We start from the raw sequence: 15,847 nt of genomic DNA, 5'->3' as shown, positions 1-15,847 counted from the left end.
GCATTATTACTGTCCTGTGAGTCAAAGATGACCGTACCAGATATTTAGTACATAGTTATAATGCTCTGAGTTGTCAATGTATATTTGTGTCGTATTGTCGCGAATGATCGAGCTTTTTTCCTCAACCTTCAGCATTGAAAACAAAGATAATCATCAAGCCGTTACTTACAGAGTAGATAACGAAGTTTTCTTTCAAGCAATTTATCTCTATCAGAAAGTTGTGAGGAGCATCGAGAAGCTTTCAAATATTTTATCTGTTATTATTATTATTATTATTATTATTATTATTATTATTATTATTATTGAACCCGGGTCTACCGAACACAAGTTCAATGCGCTAACCACTGATCTACTGCGCCACTTCATCTTCCATCCAAACTAATACCTAGATAAAACCGTTTTATGGAAGAATATATACTATATATTAATGCTTATGTGAGTGTCTTAATGACTTACTCGAGATTTCCTTGTTTAACTCAAAAACAAGGTATATAGACGCTCCTCAATGAGAAAGTATCACGAAACATTGGTAAAGTTGAGGCTACATCATCGGTTTCAGGGATGGTTCCGATTTACACTACCTCATTTCCAAAGGAAATTTAAAGTTATTCCAGAAATTATTTTCACATTTTCTGAATTGTATCAACACGTGTAGAAATAGACAGGTCTATGTTTATGTTCCACAACAACTAGATTATTTTCTTATATTGATATGAGGAATTTATGGCTAATTGAGTCGTTGGCACTAGCCAAGTTATCTCGGGCGTTCTGTTTCTGATCATGAGGCGCAATTCAGTACGGATTCAGTACGAATTCCTTTGAAGAGCAAGGTCGAAATTTTAATTCTCCTCGGTATTTCTGTATTCGTGTCCCTGTAGTGTTTGGAATACGTAGAAAGGACATGATGTGACAGTGGCGAACAAAACCCCGGTTTGGGCGATTTTTTTGAATGGGAAGTTAAGGTTTATGTAGGTGGTATTTTAATTCTGTTATTTCTTTATTATTATTATTATTATTATTATTATTATTATTATTATTATTATTATTATTATTATTATTATTATTATTATTATTATTATTATTATTATTATTACCACAGCAGGAAAGAAGGAAAAAGTAACATAGTCGAAGGTATTCATAGGAACAGAAAAGATATACAGTATATCAGATGTTTTTCAGGTTTACACGTGGAAGCAATAATAGTATTACGTTTTTGGATTTACAGGTAGAATTATCATTTTATGATAACAAGAAATGGAATATAAATATTCGTTACCTGATAAAATGAAATGAAATCTTTAGGTTTTACGTCCCACGGTTATGCCGGTTAGGCTAATGGAGATGGTGATGATGAGAAATGAGTGAAATGGTGCAATGAAGAAAGTTGGAGGAAACGGAAGAACCCCGAGAAAACCCAAGAGCACAGTATTTGTCCACCACAAAGTCCACACGACGTGAACTGCGATCGTTAGCTGATAACAGTAATGCATTTTTCGCCCTTCTGCTATGTAGAAAGGTAAGGTGACATCTTAAATAGGATAATTTTCGTGACTAGAGTTGTAAGTTCGATCACTATTTACAATTTGTGCACACCTAGGAACAATTCCTAGGAACTCATTTTTGGCCCATACTACAACAGTAAGGACGTGTTTAGCCATTATGTGTTCATAAATTCTTGTCCAAACACGTTACCTGAGATGAGTATCTCTAAGTGAAAAACGAACTTGAGACATTTTTGGATACTGATATTTGTAATTGTAATAATAGCAATAGGGTTTACACTACTACTTGGGTATCGAGACATACATCCTCTGAATTTTCAGAGGAGCTAACTAGTGGAAAAGATGCATTTTTGAATCACTGTAATATATAAATTATTATATAAAAAAATAGTATCTCACAGGCCGGATATATATATGTGTTAAATTGATAGTAATTTAGTTTGTAAAAATAATAAAAACGATCGATATTAGTTAAGAAACAAATTCAGAAACAAAGTGAGAAACAAAAAAACACAGTACTTCGGGTCATGTATCCATAGATGCTTATCATGCGCTTTCTATCAAAACAATTGCTGAAGCTTGTTTATTACGTGGAGTGCTTAGAGCATAGGGGAATCAACACATAAAGTTGTGAGAAAAATAGACATAAAATTTGTAATGTAAGTTTCTGTACGTTGTTCTACTTACCTTGATTTGGGACTTTCAAATTTCATTACTTTATCCTCTCAAAAGTATCGGTGATTCAACAAGGAAATAATGAGACAACGATAATGTAATTGAAATTCATCGTAATTTTCCCTTGACAAGCACTTTACCATTTTATATCGTAAACGTCAGATACATCGTTATTCTAACAGAGCAGTGGTTGAGCGATTGACAGTACAAATTCAAACTCCGATTAGTTAGAATTTCACAACGTGGTTTTACTACAATTGTAAATCCTTTAGTCGGTAGAGAAGAGGCCGTGGATCATGTGTCAGAGTTGGACGATGTGTTTTGGTGGGTCAGTGGTTCATGGTGGGTGGTGGGTCAGAGTAGATCACGATGAGTGGTAGCTCATGCATCAGAGTGGGTAAGTTTGGGTTGGTGGGTTAAGTTGGGTTATGGGTCAAGTTTACATTGACATACGCCATCTCTGGTCAAATAAAGGCTAACTACTGTCCGCTCTCGTGGCCGAGCGTTCTAGCGCAACATACTATTAACAAATACTGTTTTTGGCGTTGGTTCAAACCCTGTTCAAAGAACATTTTTATTATTTTGAATTTTCTTAACACTTTCTTCATTAAAATAAAATTGAAAATAATACTAAAAAAAAGTTATATACCGACCAGTTTTTAATTTTCATAGCACCTTTTTCATTACAATAAGCTTGCAGATTTACTATACGGATCCATAGTAAAAGTAGTAGTAACTGTAGTAGTAGTAATAGTAATGATAGTATTAATAATAATAATAATAATAATAATAATAATAATAATAATAGTAATAGTAATAGTAGGAACGAAATAGAAACCCCGTAGGGATTGGTTAGGTTCTGGACTCTTACGAAAATTTTTCTGCACATTTTACATGACCAATTTCAAACAGCTAGCTAGTGTAGCGCGCGAAAAATAATACCAGGTAGCGCGATAATACTGAAACTCTTGGGATCGGCGTAAATCCTGCCGGCTTTTCTTCTTTGGAACTTAGATGTTATGATGAGGAAGAATAGTAGTAATGTAAATCGGGAACAGTTAAAACGATTAGGTACTCTCAACTTGAAGAACGTTTCGTGATACTTTCCTCATTGATGAAGGTCTATATCACTTGTTTTTGAGTTAAAAAAGGAAATCAAGAGTAAGTCATCGTGATGCTCATAAGGAATGTCTCCTTATATTCGAGAATTAATGTTTTGTATAGTCTTACATGCAACGATTTTAACTACCTAATAGTTTACGGTAGATAAGTGGTTAGCGTATTGAATTCCTATACGGTGGACCCTGTGTTCAAATCCCGCGAGATGAAAGTTTTTCTACTATTTCAATTTCAATTTCAATACATAACCAGTGTGACAAGGAAGATATTCTCTCCTAAAGAAAGAAAAGGTGTTGGAATGAGGAGAATTGGAGAGCTCTCAATGGAGGCAATCATTTAAAAACTTATTTCCAGCAATTGTTCTGGATTTGATATTTTCAGATACTTTCAAGCATTTCCTGATTCATGCGTGGTCAGTATTTTTATTTCTGTAAACATGCAGTACATAAAGAAATAATACATTACATACACAGCAATATTGAGTTTAATAGATGGTGTTCTTTGGACGACACTCTCCGAGCCATAGAGATTCATCTTAGAATGGAGAACTACGTCGTTGGTCACCTACTTTCCTTTTTTACCTGCATAACACCTGCATGAGGACTACCACCTCCTGTCAGTGTCAATAAAAATTGAGTGTAAGTTATGTGCATCTGTCCAGGCGTTCTCAAAACTGCAAGTGACCAGGACCCCAAGTAATGGTATTAGAGCACTTAGGGGTAGATACGTTTGTAGTTCAAAGTACAAAGTTGTTGAACATCTGCACACCACACTATTGAAAGGCCGCAGAATACAATTGTTATATTTCATAGCTTAAAACTGAGTCATATAAAGCAAGATACAAAAAAGTAAAACCACTAAAATAGCACTAATCCTAGTGATTAGGTTGTCCAATAATTAAACAGAAATACAACTATTTATAAAAATCCAGGTATGAGCAGTTGCAACAGGATAAAGAGATAGGATAAAAATACTAAAAACCTAACACAACCCTAGTTTCTAACAGTCCTGTCTTCTGAACTGTTAAACATAGTGAGTAAGGTGCTTAATACAGAGTTATTTGTACCATTCTTACACAATAATTTTTTTCCTTACTTTGTGAGTTGGGAGACTGTATGATACATCATTTACAAGGTACTCACTGTAAAATTTATTTTCTAAAATGGACTCTAAAAATCTTACCGCTTCTTGTTTTCTTCTTTCTGATATTAGATCTAGATTAAAAATTTCTAATGGTTCTCATAGTCGCAATAATATTGATATATGAAAATATACCTATTTTATAAAGCTTTTTTTGACCCTTCCTATTTTGTCAGTATTAGTTTTGCTAATTTTTGACTAAATCGCACTTGCGAATTTAAGTTTAGGTCTGATAAGAGTTTTATATAGTCTTATATACTTAGTGCGGTTCTTGAATTTCGACCAGTTTCTAAGTAAATTACATGTTACAACGTTTGCTTGTTTGATGACGTCATTAACATGGAGGTTGAATATAAGTTGACGATCAAAAGTTACTCCCCTCTTCTTGACAGTTTGTACCTTTCCTGTAGTTTTACCATTTATACTATATTTTGTTACCAAGTGGTGAATTTTCTTTGTGTGTGTTACATGTTTGCATTTGCAGCCATTTATATTCATACCGTTATCACACGCCCATCTATAAATGCTATCTAATACCCTTTGAATGGATGTATTGTCATTTACACTTGACACCGTTTTAAAAACTTCTATATGATCACCATATAATAAAATCCTTATATCTTCAACGTTGTACGTTATATCATTCTGTGAACAGTAATATTCCTACAGCTGACTCTTGAGGAATACCGTTTAAGATTTCTGCTTCACCTTGTATCAGTAAGCTACATGGATACCTGGATCTTCAGCTGGTCTGGATTTTTGGTATTTTTGGTTACTTGTCGAAGACGAAAAATGAAGGGAATAATTTAAAAAATAAAAATAATAGGAAATATTAATGATTAAACAACCTATAATGTTGTATAAATCGTTAAAGACGTTTATAAGCTACATTGGTTATGATTAGTAAAGTTTCTTTTAAAAAAGTTAGAAAGGAAAAAGGGAAAAGAAATTGAAAGAAAGGCAATGAGATCTGAATTGCTTTTGGGAACATTGATTCCTAGTCTTGATTGCGAGCTATGTTCTGATCGCCGGAGGTGCTTGAAGCCTCTTGTTTGCTCGCTATGTGTGACGCGTTTCCAGGCTTTCTCTCGGCTATCGTGTAGTGTCGAATGGTGGAACGTTTGAATGAAGAACGAGAGTATAACAAGCGAAGTGAGTTGGTTTAAATTTTACCAAACAGAGGTTTATGAATATTAGCTGTGGATTAGTGTTATTTCGTATTCTTGTTTCGCATTTTGGTGAATTTGTAAGAAATTACCTTTCGAAAATTAGTGGGAAAAAGTGAAGTGAGGGACAGTTGCGTGATTCCCAAATGCACGCTAAAGTTGTCGTTGGTATTTCTCATTGATGATATTTCAATATATTCTTCTCTTTCTATTACATCGTTAATGGAAAAATTATTTTTCATTCAAATGATTTGTTTAGTGGAATGATAACGACTCACCTCAACTTCTACTGTGTGAATGAGTAGTTAGACCTGGAGCATATTACCATCCAAAGAGACGAGAGAGGTGAAATACTGATTAGTTGGAAGGTAACAGAGTTGAAGTTATTTTACGCTAATTTGGGTAAGTGTCCGACTTTTGCTAGTAAGAGTAGTAGAGTCATTAAATCTTTGGTGAAAGGAGTAGTAAATGCATAAGAGAGAAAGCTATGAGCAGGATTGTTAATTTGATTAATCCAAATCTTGGATTCTGCGTTAGTGTTGATATTTTGAGAGTAGTAGGAATTTTAAAGCAATCCCCACCACCACCAAGGAAAAATTCCGATCTAACCTTTCAAGCAAGATGAATACATGTATTGTCTGAATGATGCAACGTTTTAGAGAGATTTTTTTTTTTTGCATTTCTCCGGATCAGATATCAACGGATTCCATTGTCTCGCTTTTTGAACGACAAATATACTGGTTAATGAATTATCGATGACCGATTTTGTTAGAGAAATTGTGAAGGTTTTTGATGAAAGGACTATGATTATTATGATTGATATAATTGTATTTGTTAGTCAGATAATGATAGATCAGATCGAGCGGAACATCATGTTCTAGTTATTAATGAGACTAGCGGCAATTTCTGTAATTCTCATTAAGTAAAGTCATAGAGTTTTTACAAATGAATTGTTCAGTAGTTAATTTAACCGAGAGTGGAGTAAATTATTAGTAATGTTTGTAGTAATTTTTGAGAGAGTGAATTTTAGAAACTTTCAAGTCGCAATTTTGGTCATCATTGTTTTATATTTGCATTATATTGAATATTTGAATTTCTTACCTTCAATTGTTTTGCGAATCTCTGATTAAATTTAGGATTTGCCCGATCGTTAAGAAAATTGATGACTATTTGCTTTTGGAAGCTAGTACCGATACTGGAATTGAACTTTAGTACTTTCTCATTATTTTTAAAACTAGTTGTAAGTTATTTTTCCGAGTACTTGTTGAAATTAGAATAACCTTTGCAGACTATACTTACATATACGAGTTTTGATAATATTTTATTATTGAATTATTGTTGCAATGGCTGAATATATATCGATCTAACATATAAATATATTTTCAGCACAAGGTTTTCCTGTAATAAAGGTTGTTATAGTTGAAAATTCGGTTTTTGAATTATTTGCTTTTTATTATGTGTTGTACCTTAGGCTCGTCTGCTGTGGAGTTTCTATTTGATGAATACAGGGTGACTAGTCAATCATATATATTTTGTTTTCTTTTTAATTGGCTGCTTGCTGTGTGCACTTCTGAATTTCTCGCGGATAAGGAGGCTACAATCTGATAGCACATTATAAGATTTTACCTTAAAAGTTTTATTACTAAGAAAACTTTTGAACAATGCTATAAATTGTGCTGACAGACCTAAACATTCTAACCTTTGTTTCAAACGTTTAATTACTTTGAGAACATCTGTCGCAGATATGAAAGGAATGCAATAAATAGCATTATTAACATTTTCCTGTAACTTTTCGATTTTAATATCCGTGCAATTACTAAGTGCTTTTTGAAAATAGCATAAAATACATTAGCTATACCGTATACATCTTGATATGACCTTCCTTCATAATCCATTACATGTACTGTGATAGTGTTTTTGTTCTTGAAAATTTTCCAAAACATCTGTTGGTTTATAAGCAAACTGGTTGTAAGTTGTAAGAAATAATTATATTATAATTGGTTATGTAATTTCTTTACTATTTTTCTACATTTTGAAAATTTTATATACCATTTTAACATATTATGCCAATAAATTGCATTATTAACATTTTCATGTACCTTTTCGATTTTAATATTCGTGCAATTACTAAATGGTTTTTGAAAATAGCATAAATATACATTAGCTATACCGTATACATCTTCATATTACCTTCCTGCATAATCCATTACCCGTACTGTGATAGTGTTTTTGTTCTTGAACATTTTCCAAACATCTGTTGGTTTGTAAGCAAACTGGTTGTAAGTTGTAAGAAATAATTATATTATAATTCCTTATGTAATTTCTTTACCATTTTTCCACATTTTGAAAATTTTATATACCATTTAAACATATTCTTTCCACTGTAGAGTGAGTGGAACCTTTTTTAATATTTCTAATTTTTTTTTTAAACTCTGTTTACCCAGGCACATATGGTTGAACCTTTATTCGTATTATTCTTTGGAATATTGTTTTCAAAGCTAGTTTTAATTTTAGTATATACTTGCCTAACTAGGCTATTAACATCATTACATGAGTTTTCAACTCTTCGGTTAGATAAATCAGTATAAATTGCCATAAAATTGGCTTGTTTGTAGTCATAGTTTAAAATGATTTTCCTTGCTATGTTACCTGCTCCTGTCTAAATTACATGATTTAGAAATTCTTGACTATTAATAGATGTACATGCTTTTTACAGACTACAAACAAACCAAAAGTTTCTTTCAAGATTATGAAAGCAATAATAACGCATAGACACACACGTATTGCAGAAGTACGTACGTACATATTATTATTATTATTATTATTATTATTATTATTATTTCTATTAGTAGTAGTAGCATATGTTTATTAAACGTGTTTAATGATTACAGAAAATTAAGAATGCTATAATAGAATGTGAAAGAAAACACTTAAAAGAATACTTTAACATATTAAAATAATGAAAACAAAATAATTAATCATCCACGTTGTAGTCTCATTTGCTTATCTAGATGAACCGAAACCTAAAGGAAAAGAGTTTTCTGCCCAAATCTCATAATAATAGGAAATTTTAATATTATGGAAATTCCCCTTGCTTCCAATTAGAAGTATAATTCTCAAGACGCTGAAACATACTATTATTTTTAGTTAAAAGTTCAAATACTTAGTTCCATGCATCCACTTTAAGCAAATCCTTCCATACTTCATAAGCGTTTCTTTCTGAATATGTAGTGCAGAATTCGAAAGTGCCCACTTTGCCCTTTTCCTTTTTGTGTGTTGAATTTTCAATTATTTTTAAGTGGAAAGCTTGTATGAAAAGTTTCATTTTACTAACTTCAGAGATTAGTAAGATACACTATTCTTAGAAAAAACTTACCCTACGTTCTTACGATCGTATTTACCCCCAAAATTTTCTTACATCTTGCTTTCGCAAGAAAACGATTTTTTTTAAAAAAAATAGAAATTTAACAACTCAACTTGTTAAATCTGAAACGTAAGTCACTCAGTTGTACTTTTTTATATAAGAGTACAGACGATAAAGACAGTTAAACAAAGGAACTTTTATAAACAGTTTCCGATTTCTTATAACTTATTCGTACACTTCCTCAAGCTGTCATTTTAACGTCGCCAATTGTCAAGAGGCAGCTTGCGAAAAGGTAACAAACTGGAAATATAACGATAATAAAACATGTATTTATGTACGTGTGTAATATGTATACATTTATTGTCTTATTGGAGCTTTCATAATCTGGAAATAAACTTTCGGTTTGCTTTCAATATGTAGAAAGCCTGTTCCCCTAGAAAAGTTTGTAGGCTATACCCCTAAATGTAAAAAAAACTATGTATTGGTTTCTGCAAACGCACTATGTTGCATATTACATTAGTAATTTAACGTTATTTGTTGATTTTTCCCTTATACATATCAACTCTATCAAAACACACTGTGAAATATAGTAGCTGTATTGTATAATAATTATTCTTTGTTGAATTTTAAATTTACTGCATTTTTAAGTGTATACAGTCGGTTTTTCAAGAGAATATGTCATCAGATTCTTGTATCCCCTTTTGAAAAAAACGAATTTCTTAACCAATTATATAAGTAAATCTTATAATGAAATAGGTTATTTTATGTAATTCTTATATAACTACAGAAGAGATGATGATAATAATAATTTTAGTAGTGGGAAATATAGCTATTACCGTCGAAATTAGCTACATATGTAATATTATTGCCAACTAATTACTGTATCGTTGCAATTTCGTTTAGTAATTAAGAATTACATAACTAAGGCAAGTGAACGAAAAAGGTACAAGACCTAAACGGCACAAAACCTAAAGGGCATAACACATAAACGACACAATACCTAAAAAATCATTTCGGGGCACAAGACTTAAACGGTATTAGACCTAAAATTTATGTCTATTTCTATATTTTTAGGTCTTATGCCGTTAGGGTTATGTGAGATTTTGGTCTTATGAAGATTACAAATTGAGTTGTGGGTCCACGTCGAGGCTCACTGCTGAAATGGATTCTAATCTCTAACTAACCAACAATTATCCTCTGAGTCGTAACATAAAGTCAATCCTCAAAGTTCTTCTCAGTAAATTTAACAACTCATTTGTTTCTTGTTATACATTTTGAAATGGCAAAAGCATAACTTTTGTGGAAATGAATTAAATAATTTTTGCATTGTTCTTAATATGATTACAGTGTATAACATCGATTTTCGTGTTGGGAAGGTAATTACTTAAATTAAAATTCAAATAATGTTTCCCATGACCAAATGGAGTCACGCTAGACAAGAGAAATGTTTTTTGTTGGCAAGTGTTAATTTTAGAGAGTACTATTCAAATATTATTGTCGAACATTTTGTAACCTGAGGAAAGTTTTTTTTTTGTATTTTTAACACACGCAAAACGATTTGGAGACAATTCGATCAAGGGTCTGTTGTGAGAAAATAGTTCACTGTGTTCACTGTTTTTAGTATATAGACGGTATTCTTTATATTGTGCCAAATTTCACACATTTTTCTTCTTTCCAGATTAAAGATGACCAGAAAGAGTGGATTTGCCAGGGTTGTGACTTAAAACTATCATCAATGTACACATTCAGTAAAGGTCTTAAACAAAGATTACTGACTCAGAGGTACCACATATCCCGTGGAAATAATTCAAAGGTAAATTCTTAAAATAAATATAAAAAGGTTGATTGATTGATTGATTTTGAGTTGTACGTCCCGTTCAGCAGCGAGGCTATATGAGACGTGGACCTACTGGTTAACGTGGAATCCGAACCACATGAGCTCCCGCCGGGAATCGAACCCGGGTCTCCCAAATATAAAAAGACTTCTAAGTATATTGAACGATCTTATCATCACCATTATGGGTAGTTGTAGATTCTATAGAAATTACTTCCGGTGGTACAGTCCGCGGCATAAAATTTGTTACAAAAATTCTAAGTCCAAATTAATACCAAACTCTTGCCCAGTTTTCTTATGCATTCCCGCAATACATGTATCAATCGATTAGTTGCTTCTAGTATTTATTCCAACTCCTCCCCGTCCTCCACCTCTCCTTGTCTAAAGCAGTGTGTGTGACGTAGTACACTCTTTCCATTCAGCTGAAAAAGAAACAGGAATCAAGTTTACAACGTTATAGCTTTAAAACAGTCTTTTCCATTCGTTTGTTCTGAAATATTTTTAAGAGCCTAAATTAAAGGAAAGTCACACAATCTTCCCAGAGCTTCATAAATATCTTTAGTTTCATTCTTTTCTTTCTGTAAAGAGTGCAAGCTAGTAAGATGCTCCCTAAGAAATCTATGGAAATTGCCAGAGCTCTAAAATATCTACGGACAGAAACGAGTTTTATTCAATGATTCATTTAATTTCTTTTCAGTAAGTGCAAGCAAATGTTTCAGGGGCGTCATTTGGGCAGGACAGGAGGGTGTAATTCCCCCTCTCTTGAGCGTCATAAATACGTATTTTTTGATCAAATGTATAGTAATACACTAATAAAAAGTGAAAATCTTACGTCGCCGGAGAATCTCTTCCACCCCCCCCCCCCGAATAAAGTCTAAAAGACACTGGTTTTAACAACAAACCTATAGAGTTACGATAGCACATTGCTAAAGAGTTTACATTTGGTTTCAAGAGTCGAAGGTTTGATCTCAAGCCATATGACTTCCTGGGTGACATTGAGAGAGAGACAGAGAGGGATTCAAGTATGGAGACAGAGAGGGATGATTTGTATACACAGATTTAGAATTGGGGAAAAAATGGTCGGACAGCATTCGTATTATGACGAAAATTCTGATTTTGTGAAAGATAAGAAGGGAAGTTTTCGAACTGCGAGGATCACATTAGGCAGTTGTCGAATTAATGTGGAGAACTCTTTTTAGAGCATCAGATGATTACGAAAGAAGAGAAAGATCTTCAGAACTGAGGAATTAAGATTTTAAAAAATCTGATTTCGGCGATGGGTTTCGAACCACGAACCTTGTGATCATCAAACCATGACTTTATCCATTCTGCTACGGAGGATTCTATTACTCGTTCACATACGTTTTCCTTAGCTGCGTTGAAAGCTACCTTAAGGGGATATTCCAAAAGTTGACTCGGTAGATACGCCGTTCAGTTAGGACGTAAACTTCTTGTAACTTAGTTACAATGTGCAAAATGAACTTCCTCTTCTTCAGGACACTTTTTAAAGCTTTAAAATTTGTTACTATTGTTTTAATTAAGTTACGTTTGATAGAACCATCTGATGAAGTAGTGCCAAGCCCTGTGCGTCATTGTCTGTTAGGTGAATGGTTAATGTAAGTTACTTTTACGTGGATGGTCCGAGCTTCCAATCAAGACCATTTTTATTGATTATTTTATTTGAGCTACGCTCATACTGTATATTCCACAAGTTCAAGTTTGAAGTAATGTAGTCACAGCTAGTTTATTTCGAAATAATTTTCTAATATTATATTTGTTACTAAATTTACATGGCACTCCTCACTTGTTTGTAGCCCTGCATAAATGCAAAATTGTTTTAAACGTATATTTTACTTTCAAGTATTTTTGATTTTTTTAAAATTGTCCTTCATATTTATTTTATAATTATTTTCTATTTCTTAATTATAACATATTTTCTATTTATATTGTATTCTATGTTACACGTTTATTATCTACATTTTATGTCTTACCTTTGAAGAAGAGCTTTTGACAATTCAGAGCAGCAGGGACATACACAGGATGCAGGGCTTGGCAATCCAGAGCTTTTGCCCCCACGAAATCACTACTTTTTTGTTTGTATATATATATATATCTAATTTTGTAGATGGTGATAGCAGGGGCGGATCCAGGGGAGTATGCTTGGGGTGATCGCATCCCCCAGAATAGGCAACTTTTTATAATTTTTATTTTAAAAATAAAACATATACTAAGTATTTTTCATCTTTGTATTATAAACGTAAATTAAAACGTAAAGTAGATAGGCCTTACTTTCTTAAGAAAGTTAATTCTACAGAAGAGCTCTTTCTCATTTTCCATTTTTTCTTTTCTTTCTTTTCTTTTCTTTTCTTTCTTTCTTTTTTGCAATCCGCTCTTACCTTGATTTGACTTCGAACGACCGCCCCTCTCAAACAATCATCCTGGATCCGCCCCTGGATGATAGACATTTTAGTAAAATATGCCCTCAATATGCCCTCGCTGAAATAAATTCCTGTCAAGCTTTCGATCGCTGAAATAAATTTTTGTCCACGGCCCTGCAAAACAGTGACGATTTTAGGGAGTGATCAGTTAGTAATGCCTCCCTGGAGCAACGACACTTCCCCAGAAGTCATATCTCCGATAATTCAGAATGTGATTTGTGCATTATCACTTTTCACTCTCAGTGTCTTGAAACGCACCAAAAAGGAACTGTTCTGAAGTATTTACTGGTTCTCCCAATGACCCCATTTCAATATGGCCAACCTTAGACATATACACATCTTAAATATCACCTTTTATTGTCAGTGATCCCGAAAACTATCCATTCGACACAAATATAGGATATTTTCGATTATTTATTCCTGTCACCCTCCCATTGTCAACTCGAAGCCATTCAAGGCTTATTTTGGACTTACGCAGCATCCACAGTGTCACTTTTCATCTTTGCACATGAATTCGACATTAATTTCGTTCGTATTTGACTACTTTTACATGTCACCTTCACCTCTTGGTAGGGATTTTTTCAGTATCTCGCCCCCACAACTATGGAGAAATTTCAACCAACTAAGTATAATTATAAATTATCATCTGAAACACAACAGTACGGGTGATCTTTTTCGCAGAGGAATTCGTTAACTACTGTTTCAATATCAATGTATTGGCTTTTTTTGCTGTCCATGCTGAAGATTGCCAAAGAGCTAAACTTCATCTGCACTATTGTGCAATGAATATAGGTTTTAGTGGTTTAATTTACTGAATACTCGCTTAGATGTTGCTCTCGTCACAGGAAAAGTGATATACAGTTATAAAAGAAAAATTAAATGAAATATCTAATTTTTACGTCCCACGATTATGCCGACTATGCTAATGGAGAGAGTAATCGTGAGAAATAAATGAAATTGTTTAATGAAAAAAGTGGGAGGAAACGGGACAAACCCGAGGAGACTCATGCACACGGTGTTTGTCCATAATAAAGTTCATTCGGCGTGAGCTGGGATCGAAGCAAGGACGCCATGCACCATAGGTAAAGTTATGAAAGAATAGGCGTCTAAAAAAATACGGAACACTACTATCAATGAGAGTTATATAAGATTAGATTTTTAGTTATTTCATTCTAAGTTAAAATTTCAATCAATCTTGTTCTTCATTTCTGTTCGAAAACTTAAAGTTGTTGCTACAAGGACGTGATAAATCTTTTCAGTAGACTTCGCAGTCCCCTCCACAGCTTCTTTTTCATGTAAGGCTAAAGTAGTCTCATTTTAGACATCGAGGAAAAATAGTGGAATTATGAATTTTCAATGGGCCCCGTTTTACTCTGAGCTCCCTCAACGCACTGCCGTTACTTACGTCACTGTTCAGGATGCATGATGCAGCTTCTGCTTTTAGGAATACTTTCTAAGGCAAAACGAGTTTTTTTTTAACTGCTGTGTGAATTAAGTTGTATTTGCTAGAAGTGTCGGTTAAAGGAAACTAAAGATCCTATACTCAAACACAAATAATCTCTTTCGAAACTCTACTGGAAAACGAAACGAATCGTCCTAAACATGTTACGCTTTTGAAGAGAAAAAGAGCAAAGCAGTAGTTCCACATACGCTTAATGGTGTTTCTTGGATACAAATTTATAACTTACAAAAGTCATGTTCACGTCATGGTTTGATAGATGAAGGGTTAGTAAAAGGAATTCTTACGCTGGTGGTCGTGGGTTCGAATCTCTGCTCTTCTTGTTACTTTTTTCTCTTAGCTACACTTAGTTTGTGCATTCCAAACCTCGAAGTTTGGTTTGGATTATTTATGAAAGCAGGTAGAGAATTAATTGTAGTCGAAATTAGTTTCAAATATGAGATTATAATTACATATTTTGTCTTTAACTTATTACGTATCAATTTTTATATCAAATTTTCCAGTATTTATTTAATTCATCTTCCGGTGTAATACAATGAACATTTGCAGAGCGACGTCAGTTAGACGAAAGTACTATATTCCATTGTTACTCTAATATACCTAGGTATTTGTTCATATATTTATAAATTGTTTACTAAGTAAAAACTTATGGCGGTCCACATTATGTGTCATATAATAGACCGTATGAAGGCGGACATAGCAGAATGCGTATTGCAAATATCCCTGGTGATAAAAAGTAGGGGTCTTCTTCACTAGATTCGAACCACTGTTACAGGCGGTTTTGGTTTACATAGCAAGCATAATACCACTCGGCCACCAAGTCTCGCACGTTAGTCTCTTTATTAATGCAGAACATACTGAGACACTTACATTCACTGGTGTCGCGTAATGTATTTCATAAAATTTTGTTAATAAGTTGGTCGAATTAGGTAGCCCTCGAGAGGGCTGATGGTGTTGTGGGCGAGCATTTATTAATAGTGTGTATAGTTCCTTTGGGACTCGATTACAGCTGCCATACGCCGTGGCATTGAATCCACCAGGCGAGAGATATAGCTTTGGGTGCAACAGATCGACCACGCATCTTCAACACGCTCCCAAAGATCATTAGATGTTCGTGGAGGATTGTTCGACCAGGTTTCCCGCAATATTC

The 15,847-nt window shown here is 33.5% G+C and overlaps 1 protein-coding gene across 1 annotated transcript in view; it reads left to right on the top strand.

Moving 5' to 3' along the window:
• LOC145693977 (uncharacterized) overlaps positions 1-15,847 on the top strand; it is a 176,462-nt gene that overhangs the window by 140,089 nt on the left and 20,526 nt on the right. The window contains exon 5 of the mRNA XM_081770137.1: positions 10,645-10,779. Within this exon, the coding sequence (XP_081626263.1) occupies positions 10,645-10,779 (135 nt within the window). The remainder of the gene's footprint in view (positions 1-10,644; positions 10,780-15,847) is intronic.

Source organism: Thermobia domestica, chromosome 9 (genome assembly GCF_964235325.1).
Source record: "Thermobia domestica chromosome 9, izTheDome1.hap1.1, whole genome shotgun sequence".
In the NCBI taxonomy this organism is placed as follows: domain Eukaryota; kingdom Metazoa; phylum Arthropoda; class Insecta; order Zygentoma; family Lepismatidae; genus Thermobia; species Thermobia domestica.
The sequence above is the reverse complement of the archived record's forward strand: the minus strand, read 5'-3'. Positions and strand labels throughout refer to the sequence as shown.